This window comes from Pleurodeles waltl, chromosome 6 (genome assembly GCF_031143425.1).
Source record: "Pleurodeles waltl isolate 20211129_DDA chromosome 6, aPleWal1.hap1.20221129, whole genome shotgun sequence".
NCBI classification, from domain to species: Eukaryota; Metazoa; Chordata; class Amphibia; order Caudata; family Salamandridae; genus Pleurodeles; species Pleurodeles waltl.
Window position 1 is genome coordinate 1,196,771,099 of NC_090445.1, and position 13,721 is coordinate 1,196,784,819.

The 13,721-nt window shown below is 39.8% G+C and overlaps 1 protein-coding gene across 32 annotated transcripts in view; it reads left to right on the plus strand.

Moving 5' to 3' along the window:
- Nucleotides 1–13,721, plus strand: part of SORBS1 (sorbin and SH3 domain containing 1) — a 794,498-nt gene that overhangs the window by 515,965 nt on the left and 264,812 nt on the right. For 27 of the 32 annotated variants that reach the window (XM_069240476.1, XM_069240479.1, XM_069240480.1 and 24 more), the window contains 2 exons: nucleotides 9,325–9,399; nucleotides 9,715–9,777. The exons of the other annotated variants lie outside the window; for them this stretch is intronic. In XM_069240476.1, coding sequence (XP_069096577.1) covers nucleotides 9,325–9,399; nucleotides 9,715–9,777 — 138 coding nt within the window. The remainder of the gene's footprint in view (nucleotides 1–9,324; nucleotides 9,400–9,714; nucleotides 9,778–13,721) is intronic. 32 annotated transcript variants of the gene reach the window in all.

Below are 13,721 nucleotides of genomic sequence, written 5' to 3' on the forward strand. Positions count from 1 at the left end.
TGTAATCAATTTCATTTCTTTAGACTTGCATCTTTGCACTACTGGGCTCATGTTATGGAACAGGCACAGTGTCCCTATTTGCATCACAACACATCTTTAAAGTTGTTGATAGTGTTCTCTATTACAATCAGTGCCGCTGCCCATGGGCATCCATAAATTTGCACCTGCCTGGGGGCAGCAAAATTAGTGAAAGATAGAGCAGCTGCCTGAAGCAGCCGTTCACCTTTCCGTGTGCAGGTTGCAACCCCAGGCAAATCACTGAATGAACATTTTCCCCTATGGAGGCACACTGACCTGTGCCACCTTTTCATAGCATGCAATGAGTGCGCCTCCTACAGGCCTGTTTGCCTCTGCACCTGCCAAATGTACATTTTATTTTACTTTTGTGTTCGGAATGTATGTTTATGTTACCTTTGCAACACATCTTTTCATTCATTGATATGAGGGGTTTTCCTTAGCACTCTCTGAGGATCTCAAAGATAAGACTGTATACTAATGAATATGAAGGTATTTGTATGTTTGCGTCAATAATACGGTGCAGGTGGAGAGACAAAGTGTGTCCCTCATTTGCTTGGTGCCATCCCCACATACACATGAGGACACATCCCCTTAAAATTGAGCATGCGCTATATGTAGAAAGGTGCTATCAGTATTACAGAAAGGGTTGCACAAACTTCTGCAGCTCTTTTTGTAACACTACAATGCGACTCCTTTTACTGAAATTAAAGCAATTAGTCAGTTGTTTAGAATTGCTACCTTCATTTGTACTTGAGCAGCACTGTAGCTCCTTTAGAAATACTTCTGAGTTTTAATATAAACAAATCTTTAGGGCATCACAGGAGAGGATATCAGGCCTACCTTCTACAATACAATCTTTATCTGGCACTATCAGTCTTCTCCTTTTACATATTGTACCTGTGAGGTGTATATAATGGATAAAGTACCCTCTGCTGTACATTATAAGGATACTGCTAGTCGCCTAGGAGTTCCATTATCATATAGAGGAATGAGATTGAAGGCGAGTTCCTTTATAAGGTTATGGGATTCCGAGGTGACTTGCAGTATCCTTATTATGTTCCCACTAACCACTTAAAACGTTGGTGCTTGGCTCTTTCATATGAAAGAGAGAGCATGTTTGCAAACATGAAGAATTTAAAATAAAACCTGTAGTGCTAAATTAAACATATCAAAAACTTGTGAGGTATTTGTTGCTAACAAATATTAGAAACAGTTCAACCCAAGTCAGTTTTTAAAGAAACAGCTGTAGCTCAGAATCTACAGAAACATGCAGAAATATTCTAGCTTTTCTTTATCTAAGGAGTGCAAAAAATAAACCTATTCTCTCTGTTTGTGATTGTAAGCTATTCAAATAGAGCAGAAAAGAAAAGAAACCTTCTGTTTGTTGCTTTAAATAGCTGCTTTAATTATGCTCCATGACATGACATGCCTTTCCCCGGGCTGCTGGCTCTGGCAGCAGGCATTGTGACCTCAGGACTCGACTGAATTAACCTTATAATGGTCGAGTTCTGATGTATTTTCATTATAATCTGTGACTTGATGTGTCACAAGTCGCCGATTGACGTTTACACATGGATTTACAGATCCCTACCTATTAGGTAGATATTATTTCCAAATTCATCCTAGTACTCATGCATTATGGCATTGGTCAAAATTGACCAACACATACCTCAAAGTGGAGTGATGGATAAGTTAGCTTCGCATGTGATTCTTGATAGGATTGCAGTCGTGATTGCCCACTTACTACTGTTTATACATTGTACTCAACGGTCACCCTGGCAAGCGAGAATGCGTATATATGTGTCTAGTGAATGTGGATAGTGTTATGGGTTAACATGCTTGTCGCTGCTCTAATGCCAGGCCTAAAGGCATTCCTGAACTATGACACCTGAAACAGCCAAGCCAGTTCTCTATCTGACCAACAAACAAAGTTTGCCGCAAATTCAATGTAACATTCTTTTCAGTGAGAAATATCCATCAGGTAGGGGCCATGCCAGAACAGCTGAATAATGTCCCTTTTGATAATATCTCTGCTACATTTGCTGTGATTTCTTCTTTCCTATGGACAAATCTCAACTTGACTGTTAAACTTGCAGAACAATATCCAAGGACAAACAAGACATGGTGAAAATATGCTAATAAGGGAACACCACAGCACTATCACAAAGAAAAAGTACTGTTAAAACATAATAATGAAAGCAGCAAATCCAACAAAGTCACATATTCCCTAAGATATTTGATACATATCCAACCCACACATTATGAAATGTATACAGTACAAAAGCTTTGGGAAAACTCGTTTTTATTTTCGAATTTATAATCACCAAGAATGAAGCGAACAGGCAGTCATTCCTATTCACCTCGCTGCCCCATCCCGCATGCTTAAGGTAAATAAATGTAGCTTTAAGTTTATGGACTTCACCCAAGTCCTGGATTTGGTTGCAAAAATCAACTGTTGTAGTCTGGTGCAATTCTATTTACTGTGCATGCTCAACGAATTCTGTGCGTTGACTCATAAACTGTTCTCAAATTGCGTGATCCGAGGCAAATACTTTAGTACACCAAGCCTCCTTTTTCCTCATTATTACGTATGAAAGCACCTTCAAATATCTGAATTCAACATGTGTGCTGTCCAAAAAACTCTTTTGTTTTATTTAATAGGCTAAACGTGTGTTGCATGTACAGTAAAAATATAGTCCACATCTAGAAAACTCATGACTCCTGGCGTTCCTCTTAGCTAACTAATCGCATTGTCCACCTTTGGAGGGGGGCAGGAATGTTCCTCATTCATGTTTAAAAACTCCCAGTTTTAATGCAGTGATGTTATCTGATGTGGTAAGATGAAACGCTTCCTTTCACTGCTCTTATCCAGGGCATACCTGTCCCGTTATCTCAGCACTGTAAAATGATCTCAATTCTGGACCGAGCCTGGGCTTGATGTCACATCTGTATGGCTCTTGTACTCCAGGATCTTTAGCTGTCTCTCTCATAGACAGGATTATGGTGCGGCACAAATTTAGGGCTTTGCACATACTGTATAGTTAATAAAATGCTTGTCACAGCTGGACCCTCCTCTCTCCCATAGTTCTTATTCACTCAGATTCAAACCTCTCATCTGCTGTGCACTCCCTGCTCGCGTCTGTGCCTCTTTGGGGTGGGTGGGGCTTCCTGCCTGCTGGACGATCCTGTAGGGGACGGCATCACCAGGTGGGCTCTGACAGTCAGGCAAATTACACAGCTCACCCTGCTGGGAGCTAGATAAGAGGGAAGCAGATTTCAGGCTAGACAGCTATTTCAAGTAACGTGGCCTGCAGATAACAAAATAATCTCACATTGGGTAAGTCGAGGACTAGATAAATATTTGGTTTTGGAGGTTAGTAACAGTATACTACTGAACAGTTAAAGATGATCACTAGTTCCTCTTTGAAACTTTGGGATTCTTTCCTAATATTGCAAACTTTTTAAACTAAATGTCGGAGATGTCCTGGTGTCCAGGAGGCAGAGACCATCGCTAAGGTACTATTGTCAATGGGTAATAACCTTAGTAGAGCCTGGAGGATATCCCCCTCTTGCATCACAAGACCGGGATTATGAGCAGCTACTGCAGAAAAGACGTGAGTCATTTGTGACTTAAAAACCATCCCTTTATTAGGAGAAGTTGATGACTTTAAAGTGGCACCCTGTGTGCTCGTACTTTCCCGAGTTTCTCAGTATGTAGCATGGAAGGGGTGTTGGCTGACTCTTTGTATATTAGAGGTGAAGAGAATGGATGGAGGAGGAGGCAGTAAGCCCGTCAGGAAATCTACAATGTCTTCAGGAGTCCCATCAGGAGGAAGGGTTTCTTGTTTGAACTGTAGATACATTGGGGCACTAGGCCTAAGCATTAGGTCTTGTAATTTTTCTCTGTCACCTTGTCATCAGTCATTATTCTTTTAATTCCTTCACTTGTTCCTTTATTGTTTTTCACTGGGAATTCTTAAGATGCTGCAACCGAGGCTTGTGGAGTCTCTCTGACGTCTCTTCATACCAATCAATAAATGCATTACATTGAACTTCTGGTATCCCACTTTTTCTTGCTTCCAAAACTTTCCTTAAGTGCACCATTTTATCCAAATCAGATGTTCTCACAACCGGAAATGATTTAGAGGGTTTTATTTTTGGGTAACTGTGCAATTTTACCAAATACTTGCTTGTCCTCTGTCCATAATGCACATACATAAAAAGTGCTGGGGCCCCTTTTGGTGGAGTGACTTCCTTTGATTCTGCACCCCCATAGCTCAACTCAGACCAGACACTTTAACAACATACACACACATAGGGCTGGGTGGTATAGTGCTTGCATTCTCTTACATTTTGTGTGATGCTTCTTGCTAAGGAGCAGTTCACTAGATATCACTCTAGACTCGATTCACAAACACAGCATGATGATTCTCGCTAAAGAGCAGTACTCAAGGTATCACTGTAGACTCAAAGCACAAACATGGTTCATACCGGGAAGAGAAAGAAGTTAGAAAAAACAATACTGGAACACAGGAGGTAGATACAAATATTGTCCATTGGGTCATCATTTCACCGAACCCCCTTGAGTTGAACGGATTCATCTTTTTGAGAAACTTGGTGCAGTTGAGCTCAGTGCTGAGAACTGGTCAATGGTTATACCTTAATTTATACTATACTTAATCAGTCTCTAAATCCAGAATTCATGCCCAGCACCCTGTATGGCATGCTCATACCTTGTATCATCTATATTCATACCTGCTGCACTGTACGTTAGGACCATTAAAACTTAGAGCCTAGAGCTTTGAACCTATGTTGTAAATCTAGCACTTTAAATCTAGTGCTTTGAACATATCACTTTAACCTAGCACTTGGCACCTAGAACCCTCTTAGCATTTACAAAAATCTTACCCTTACATTTCCGTACTATCTTTCCTTTATGTATTCTGGCAACCCGAGTCCCCTGCAGTCTTAGGACATGGGTGCAGAGAGCGGGCCTGCAGACATCTAAGTCCCCCTAAAAATGACCAACCAGGGATTTTTAATAAGGTCCCTTTACCTTTTTAAGGTCTACACACTTGGTTGTTCAGGGGAGAATCATCTGGTCTGCAGCCCTTAAAATGCCAGCACCTGGTCCTCCGAGTACACAGCAACAAAATCTGTAGAATAAGAAAATACTTTACTCATGCAATACCAGAATACACACGTATTTAGATATGTCGAGGAAGTATGTTGACCAAGGGAGAACATTAGCCACAAGTCTCCTCCTGAAATTGAAAACACAGGCAGTGTGTGTACAAATCTCCACAGTCAGAGGTCATCTGGATGCCTGTAAGAGGAGGCTTTTACCAACAAAATATTTTGCAGCTTAACTGTAATGCAACATAATTTAAGCAAGTCTTTCTGCAATTAGAAACTGTTCCAGCTTCTCAGAGCACAATAATAAGTACAATTCTTAACAGTGCAGCCTTGTTCAGTGATATATGGTAAGCAATGTGCGGGGATAACAAATGTCTCAAACTCGGAAGCTGCTATTTCATATTCTTACAGGGTCAACAAAGATGAAAGATGACCTGCACAAAAAGTTTTGGTGTTGAAGAGAGGAGCACTACACTAATTATTTTTTTGTTTTTATCATCATGGGCACTGTTGTGGTTTTCATTTATCTTCCACACCTGCATTGATCCCCAACTGCAGTGGCCTGATTGTGCTTTGATTCTTTAGGGACAGGCTCCAATCAGATGAAAAAGATGGTGATTGCTACACTTCAAAGAACCTCAATGGCTCATTTCTAACCTGCTCTTCAAGGCAGTGTATTGACAAAGGAAGTGGCAAAGCAACCCTATAAAGATGACATGATGACCATACAACATGTTCCATAGCTAACAGTCAGACTTCAGAAACTCAAGTGGGTTACCTTCTTTGTTAACAAATTGATGCAATTGTAGCAAGGGTACCATTGGTCTAATGCACATAAGTAAAATGGATCACTTTCATTCCAGTTGGATAGTAAATGTCAGTCATAACTGTCAAAACCAGGCTCATTGTATCCACATATTTCAGTCAAATCCAACAGCAGAACCATCACATGTGGGTTACAACAGTACATCTTGTCCTTAATCCTATTCAGAGTATACATATGGTCTCTTTCATGTCTCATTGTGCTTTACCTCCTTTATTTCCAGATCTTTGCTAATGAAATGCATTTGACTCAGGAGGTACACAGGGTAGGGTGTCACCAGGTTTTTGAAGCATAAATTCACCTGTATGAAGAAAAGCTTCCGCTGACTGAACCAAGAGAAAATTAATGTGCTTATCAAACTAGATGCTCCCATAAATAACCTGGTTGTTTCATGCCCAGCCCCCCTACCGGGTCAGGCTGAGTTCCTTTGTAAACAGTAAAACATCCTGTGAGTCCACTTAGACACCAAGGCCCATATTTATCAATTTTGACACAAGACTGCATTAGCGCAGTCTTGCGTCAAAATCCATAGCACCTGCTAACACCATTCCAGAATGCCAGCTGGGCGCCATAATAATGGAATGGCGCACGGTGGCGCAAGGAACAGGCTAGCCTCTACAGAAAAGACACTAGCCAGGGGGGATGGTACTGAAAAAAAATATATACTTACCTCTGCTTACCCAGGATGGAGTTCTCCCATCCTATGGCATCCCACTGGTGTGGGTGGGAGTGTCCCTGGAGCGGGCACCTGCTGGCCTATTCCATGGTGTTTAGCCATGGAAATGGGTCCACAGGTCCCCTAACGCCTGGTCAGACACAGGTGTTAAATAAAGGTGCTAAGTAGGCTTAGCACCATTATTTGGGTCCGCCTTCTCTGTACGTGTCATTTTTTCACCGGAGTATATATAAAACGTTAGGGCATTAGCTCGATATTGTGGACGGGAACACCTACGTTGCATCTAATAAGCGCTAGATAGTTTACCGCGTCCACAATATGGCCCTAAGCCCAATATGATTAATGCTAAACTGGTCTAACTTTAAAATATAAATATGGAGTTAACTTGCACCGTTGTAGCGTCAAAATAAATTACGCTAAAACGGCGCAAAGCAAGTATATATATGCCCCCAAGTTGTCCTTCGTCTGAAAATCAGTTTCATGGTAAAAGTAACAACCTCCAACGCTCCCTGCTGAAAAGTTTACCTTCACTGCTTAAGGCCAATCGCAAAGACCAGCGGTTCCTAACCTGTGATTTGGGGTCTCCAAGGGTTCCACAATGTCTACTCAGGGAGTCCGCAAATGATTAGAAAATTAAATAATATTAACAGATCAGTAAAAGGTATATACAAAAAGAGGCAAAATTGAAAATTGTAAAACATTCTGTAAATGTTAAGAATTTTGAAATTGAAAGCTAAGAATTAAGTTGGTGTGCTAGGATTGATAATGGGAACCGTAAAAATGCATTAGACAGAATACAGTATGGATGATGGGTGGCCTCATTTTATTTAGAAAAGCTCCATCCGTTCCAGTAAAATCAAACTTACAATTTTTCATATCTTTTTGAGAATTAAATATCGATTGTGTACTTGTTTGATGAATGTTTGTTGAGTATGTTTGTGTATTGTTTGCAGGTCCATATAATAGTAATTGCTTAAGTCTCAGTGTAGGTACCCAGATTTAAATGATGGTTCAGTGGAGTCCCAGGATTCCAGTAATTATGTAAGTGGGGTTTTACATAAGCTCAAAGGTCAAGAATCACTGACCTAGACAGCCACCTGGATGTGCCATGCCCTTGAATGGGCCTTTCTGGTGGGATACAAAATAGTTGACTCTTGTGCAACACCTAAACAGAAGGTAATTTAGTATTGCTTCCCCATATGGTGAACGGAGTTTGTATAAAACATTAAGAACCACGTGGCAATTATTAGTTGAATTACTGTATGATGCCCCTGTGAAATATATTGCCTTGAACAGACTAATAAAAAGGTTAAAATCCAATGAAGTGAGCATAAACCTGCTACTTGCTAGAAAAAGGTGAGATCACCACTGTCGGATCATTATAAGTAGATGCAACATGTCTTTGAAATTCTCTTCCATATATTAGATGTTGCTCCTCTGCTTTATAAAGGAGGTGAGAGGCAAAGTGTTGTCACAAAAGGGCACATTGCAGGTATGGAAACCACCATCTTTGGCCCTATCGTTAATGAATGAAGATGGAAGTCATATGTGTTTCTGGCAAAACTGGAAACACCTTTGTTTGTCCAAAGTGTGTCTCACTTCTGAGGAGAAATACGTTTTTCTGACATTGATAAATGTTCTGAAATTGGCGTCTTCACGCTTGACATGTTATGCAGAAATGCTTGTTCATTTCAGTGCTAAAACCAGGACTTACATGAGTGTGATCACGTACAGTTTGTGTGGACTCCACACACTTAAAGACATACCCCACAAAAGTGGTGGTTGGTGGTACACCAACAGTTGATAGAAAAAATGAAATTGTGACTAGGAAAGGAACAAGACTGATTAGGACCTACATTTCTTGTATATTTGTTGACAATAAACTTTACCCTTTTTGGTTTTGAGGTACAATTGCACATTGCAAATCTTGTTCCATAATTAAAATGGCACAACATTCTACTGCAAGTAAAATCACTAATCAAGAAGTCCTGGTTTCTTACCCATATATTGATATTTTTCCGTGTTTATGAGTTTTTACTTTAAAATTGAAAATAATAAACCATTTCGTTTTTTGGGAAACGAAATCCTGTGTTGTACCTAATTTATTTCCTATCTTATTGTATCATAATCTTGTCAAACAATCCCTCACTATTAAATAGTTGGGATTACATTAATTTAAGGCATTAGATAAATGATTTGACGATGTTTGTTCAAATGAGGAGTTAAATGAATAGATTACAATGGTTGTGTATCAATGAGTGTATATCGATGGCCACTTATCATTAGATTTTATCTTTTGGGGGGAAAAAACTGAAATTCTGAAAACAGGTAGAAGGTAGCAAACCTGCTTCTAAATGTAGCATTACTGTTCGTGCCACTGCACCTGGAGTGTTCAAGGAATTTCTGATCAGTCCAGCAGTCTGTACAGGTCCGTGTTAGGTGGGCTACTGCTCAGTAAGGGATCATTTCCGTTGTATCTTCAGTTTCAAGACTAGTCCTACTCAGCCTGGCTGTCAGGGAATAGCTGGGGCTTAATTTGTATTCTCCAAGGTAGGACACGGATGCAAGATGCAACAGTACGATTATCTTTGCAAGTTATCATGCCTTGTTCGCCTTTTCTTGCTCTTTGCAGCTCTCATTTCTCTTTCTCACAATTTGTGCCTCTCCTTAGACATTCCAGATGAAAACACATATTGCCCAACCTACATATTCCCTGATCTTCCTGCAATCCAGCAAAAACCAAAAGGTACCATTAGTTTAGCCAGTTTGTTCATTTTCCTTCGTTTATTCATTGAAGTTGCTCAATTTGCTAAACATGCTTAGGAAATAGATTTCTGTTGTTTACTAACGGCAGCTTTCATTATGTTTGCACAGTAAGTGGGTGCTGCAGATTCCATGTGAAAAGCAAAACCCGCTCATGATGTACTTTAACATGAGCTCCTTCCTGTTTTCAGCTAACCTAAAAAAAACATAATACACAATTTATAATGAAAGCAAAAATTATAACTACGTACACACCTGCAGCCTCTCAAAATCCACTTCCTGCTTTTCTCTGCTGCAGACGACAACCCTTACACTCCTACCTACCAGTTTCCTGTGTCTACTCCTAGCCCTAAGTCGGAAGGTACTGTACTCAAGAATACTGTGGCTTATTTACACAAATACTGCCTTGAAGTGTTTGTCTAATGATATAATCTGCCTGTGGAGGTGCTGTGGCTTTGCTGTGTTCTTTTGGCTTGGTTTCTCTATGCTAATGACTAACACTGGAAAGCACTGTCAGTTTGTTAATTTTCAGCTGGGTTAGTGTTCATGTATGTAGAGTTTGCCTTACTCCCATGTATCTTCCTTTCAAACTGGGGATCAGAAGTAGTGATTTTTTACAAGCTAGGAGTCATGTTGTTGCGCTTCTACTGTGCACAGGTGTTAGCTTTCAGGGTTCGCTTCCTCTTCCCTTTGCAATGTCATAGGCAGGAGACAGGGCTCTCAGGGCTTTTGTGGAGCCTATATCTCTAATGTCATGTAGGACCATCGTGGGGCTCCTCCCTGGTGCACGAGGACTTCTTTCAAAACGAAAACCATGTCCTTGGACACATTTCGAGGTTGCTCCGATACATAGTTCTATATAATAGTGGCTGGCATTATCTCTCATGGTGGATATTGCATAAGCAGGGTAGGTATGCTCGAATGATGATTAAATAAATGTAACAGTTGTAGCGCGAGGTCCTGCAACGAGCAGTGTCTGTGGCAATTAGCCTCAGTTGCTCACCCCTTGTGATGGCCCTAGCAGGAGACCCTGCCGCACCTTCGGGCTGCAGTGACACTCACCTTGCTGCACGACTCGAGCATGTCTGTTTGTTCTGTCATCTTTCTACTGGAAATGGAAGCTGCAACATGATTGTTATTTTAGGAATACACAATGGTAAGGCCACTCCCAAACCTTCCAGTGTTTGGGAAGGCTAAGCCAATTCATGGCTGCCGTGAGAGCTCAAACTTGGAATAGAACTACTGTTGCCTGTTTGCTGCTCATCTGTCAACATCGTATATATACTGGTGGGCATTTATTGATAAAAAGGGAGAGCGTCTCACCTAAGTTTGTCAACTCCTTGCTTCTTAACAAAGCTGGAAAGCAAACACAATGTAGGTCAGGCAACAAACTTATTTTATCACATACAGATCCACAACCTAAGATCAAAGAAATATTGCTAACCACCCCGAGTTCCATCTTCTCATAAAGATGCATAGCCTCTAATCAATTGAGGCAACTTATCACAAATATTGAAAGTCGTTGTTAATAGTTCAAGCTGGTAGGAATCTGAATGTCTTGACCAATCCAATCTCAGTAGTCCTTAGGTCTTCCACAACACACCTTCATTTATTATTTATTGTATTTAAAAAATAAACAGTCAGCATGTTTTATTCTCAATGAACTTCTTCATGTCTCTAATCAATATAAGTACATAAAAATCACAATTCATAACACAATTGTACTGGATATAAAAAATAGCATAACTATGTGCAAAACCATAGGGTTATCATAATACCAAATATTCAGTCCAACAATAAAGTGGGACCTAAGTAAATTGGAATACTACTTATGATTGCAATACGTATATTTAACCATCCTAGTTTATTAATGGTTGACACCTGGGGTCAATGAGAATCTATGTCTGTCAATGGTTATAATAGCAGAATTTAGGACATCATAAATATTAATTTCATTTGTCGGTTAAAGTAATAATCAAGTTCATCTAGAGCCCTGTGTCCAACACACACCAATACAGTCATCTTTCAAAGCATTCTTCAATAGAACCATCCATTTGTATATTTGTTGCTTTTTTAGATCAGGTTCAATAAATACAAACATATGTTCCGCAGATGAATAGTTTCTTATGTAGCACAGAAAGTAAACAGATCCTAAAAGAGACAATGTTCAAAACATTAACTTTGTTTAGTGCAATTCTACAGTCTGAAATATATGCACAATTATAGATATTATACATTCAGAGTATTATGATAGTGTCTCTATTCTACATTTGTAATTGCTCTAGTTTTTTTGAGACCACATCAATTCTTTATGTGTGAATAAATAAGAGCCATCGCCCAAGACAATACTTAGGAGGCCACCAAAGATTGCACTGCCAGCAGGACCTGCCATTGCTTCCTCATGCCAGTATAAACACTTCATACTAACCATCATATTTCTATAAATGCGACCTGGACAGTTCCAGTCTTCCCAAAGCAGTATGAATGTCCTGCCCATGCTAGAATTACTTTTAAGTGTGTATTTAACAGATGGGTTCCACTAACAGACAGACGGACAGTGCCCCGACGTGGTGGTCTGTCATAAGTAAGTGCAGGTGTTAACACTTAAATGCCGATGCCAAGCACCGGCAAAGACCTGCACAAATTAAGCACTAGTTCACAGCTCGCATAGTCTAATAATGAAGGCAGGTAGTAGTTGTAACTTAATCTATAGCCACCATAGGTAATCAAGTTATGTAATAGCAGTGCGCAGGGCTTGTATTTTTAAATGTGGTTGATACCAGTATTGATCAGAGAAACTGTTGAGTTCAAGCATTAATAATATGCTGGTACATGTGACGTGTAAATAGCTCCTCAACAGTAAGGTAAGTACAGTACCCATTACATCAGTTCAGTATACACCATACCATCTATTTTCCATATCGTCAAATTTGTAAAGGTAGTATATACTAACCAAATGTCCATGCATTAACCAATGTCAGTTTTAAGCAAATAGATGGGTAGGTGATCGTGAATATTGTTGCTCTTCACTACAAGCATATTTGAAGCCACATCCAAAATTTGTATTTTGAAAGGAAGCACAATGTGGAATGATTAAATAAAGGAATTCGTATAATGTAACATTAGAGTTGTTTCAATACAGTCATATGCAATATTCTATCTATTGAAACATCTTTGTGGAATATGTAAAGGTAAGTTATACTAATTAAAGGGTCCAGAAAGTGGCCAGTGCTATTGTTAATCAAAGTGAACAGTTACTAGTCACAACTATTATAACACAACACCATTCGTGTATTAGAAGCCTTACAAATAAAGGTGTCCCACATATAAGCAGAAAAGGTCTGTATAGCACTATAAAAGGTTTATTAAATGGTTAACAAAAAATATTTTTTTAGAAAATGCTGACTTGGTAACCATCATGTCTCTGAGCGGACCATGATCTTTATAGTACAAAAAGAGCTCATAGTCCTAACCATTGTTGTACATCATCACATTTCGGGGCAGCTTTATGAAAAGTAGTGCTGCACCCAGTGCAGCACCACTTTTCCATGCCCCTTAGCGACCCCCACCCCTAATGTTACCATGACGGTAGTTAGGTTGACTAGCATCATAATCTTTTATGCTAGTCTGGTGCTTTGCAGGATTTGCATAAAAAATTGTGACGCTAATCCTGCAAAGCACCCAGAGGCCCATTGTAAGCAATGGGAGCCTCTTTTTAATGCCTGCTCTTAGCAGGCATTACAAAATGCTGATAAAAATAGTACAAAGGGTAATCAAGCTCTGTGGGCTGTCTTTTGTTGCATTGTTATATGTTAACTATCTAATAATGTATAAATAAAATAATAAAAAATAAAATTAAAAAAATGGTGCAAAGGAATCTCATAGATTCCTTTGTGCCATTTTTATGCCCTGCCCCCCCCCCCCCCTCCCTATTACCGGAACATCCCCCTTGCATACATTATACCTGGAGCAGTCATAATGTGGCGCAAGACGTTACAAAGTGGCGCAATGCAAGCATTGTGCCACTTTGTAAATATGGCGCAGTGTTTTTCCCCTTCCAACGCCACATTAGCATTAGAAAATTACACTAATGTGGTGTTGGAATGGCGCAAGGCCAGCATTAATCTGGCCCTTAATCTAAAGCCATTTCTGTGAGTAATCTTTTATAAAGTGATGCCATACTCATCAAACTAGGCAGACCAAGCTCAGAAACAACATTTTGAACCCCCTATATTATTGTACATCATTACACATAACTTGAAGCCACATCTGTGATCAGTATTTTACTATATTACAAAGTGTTGC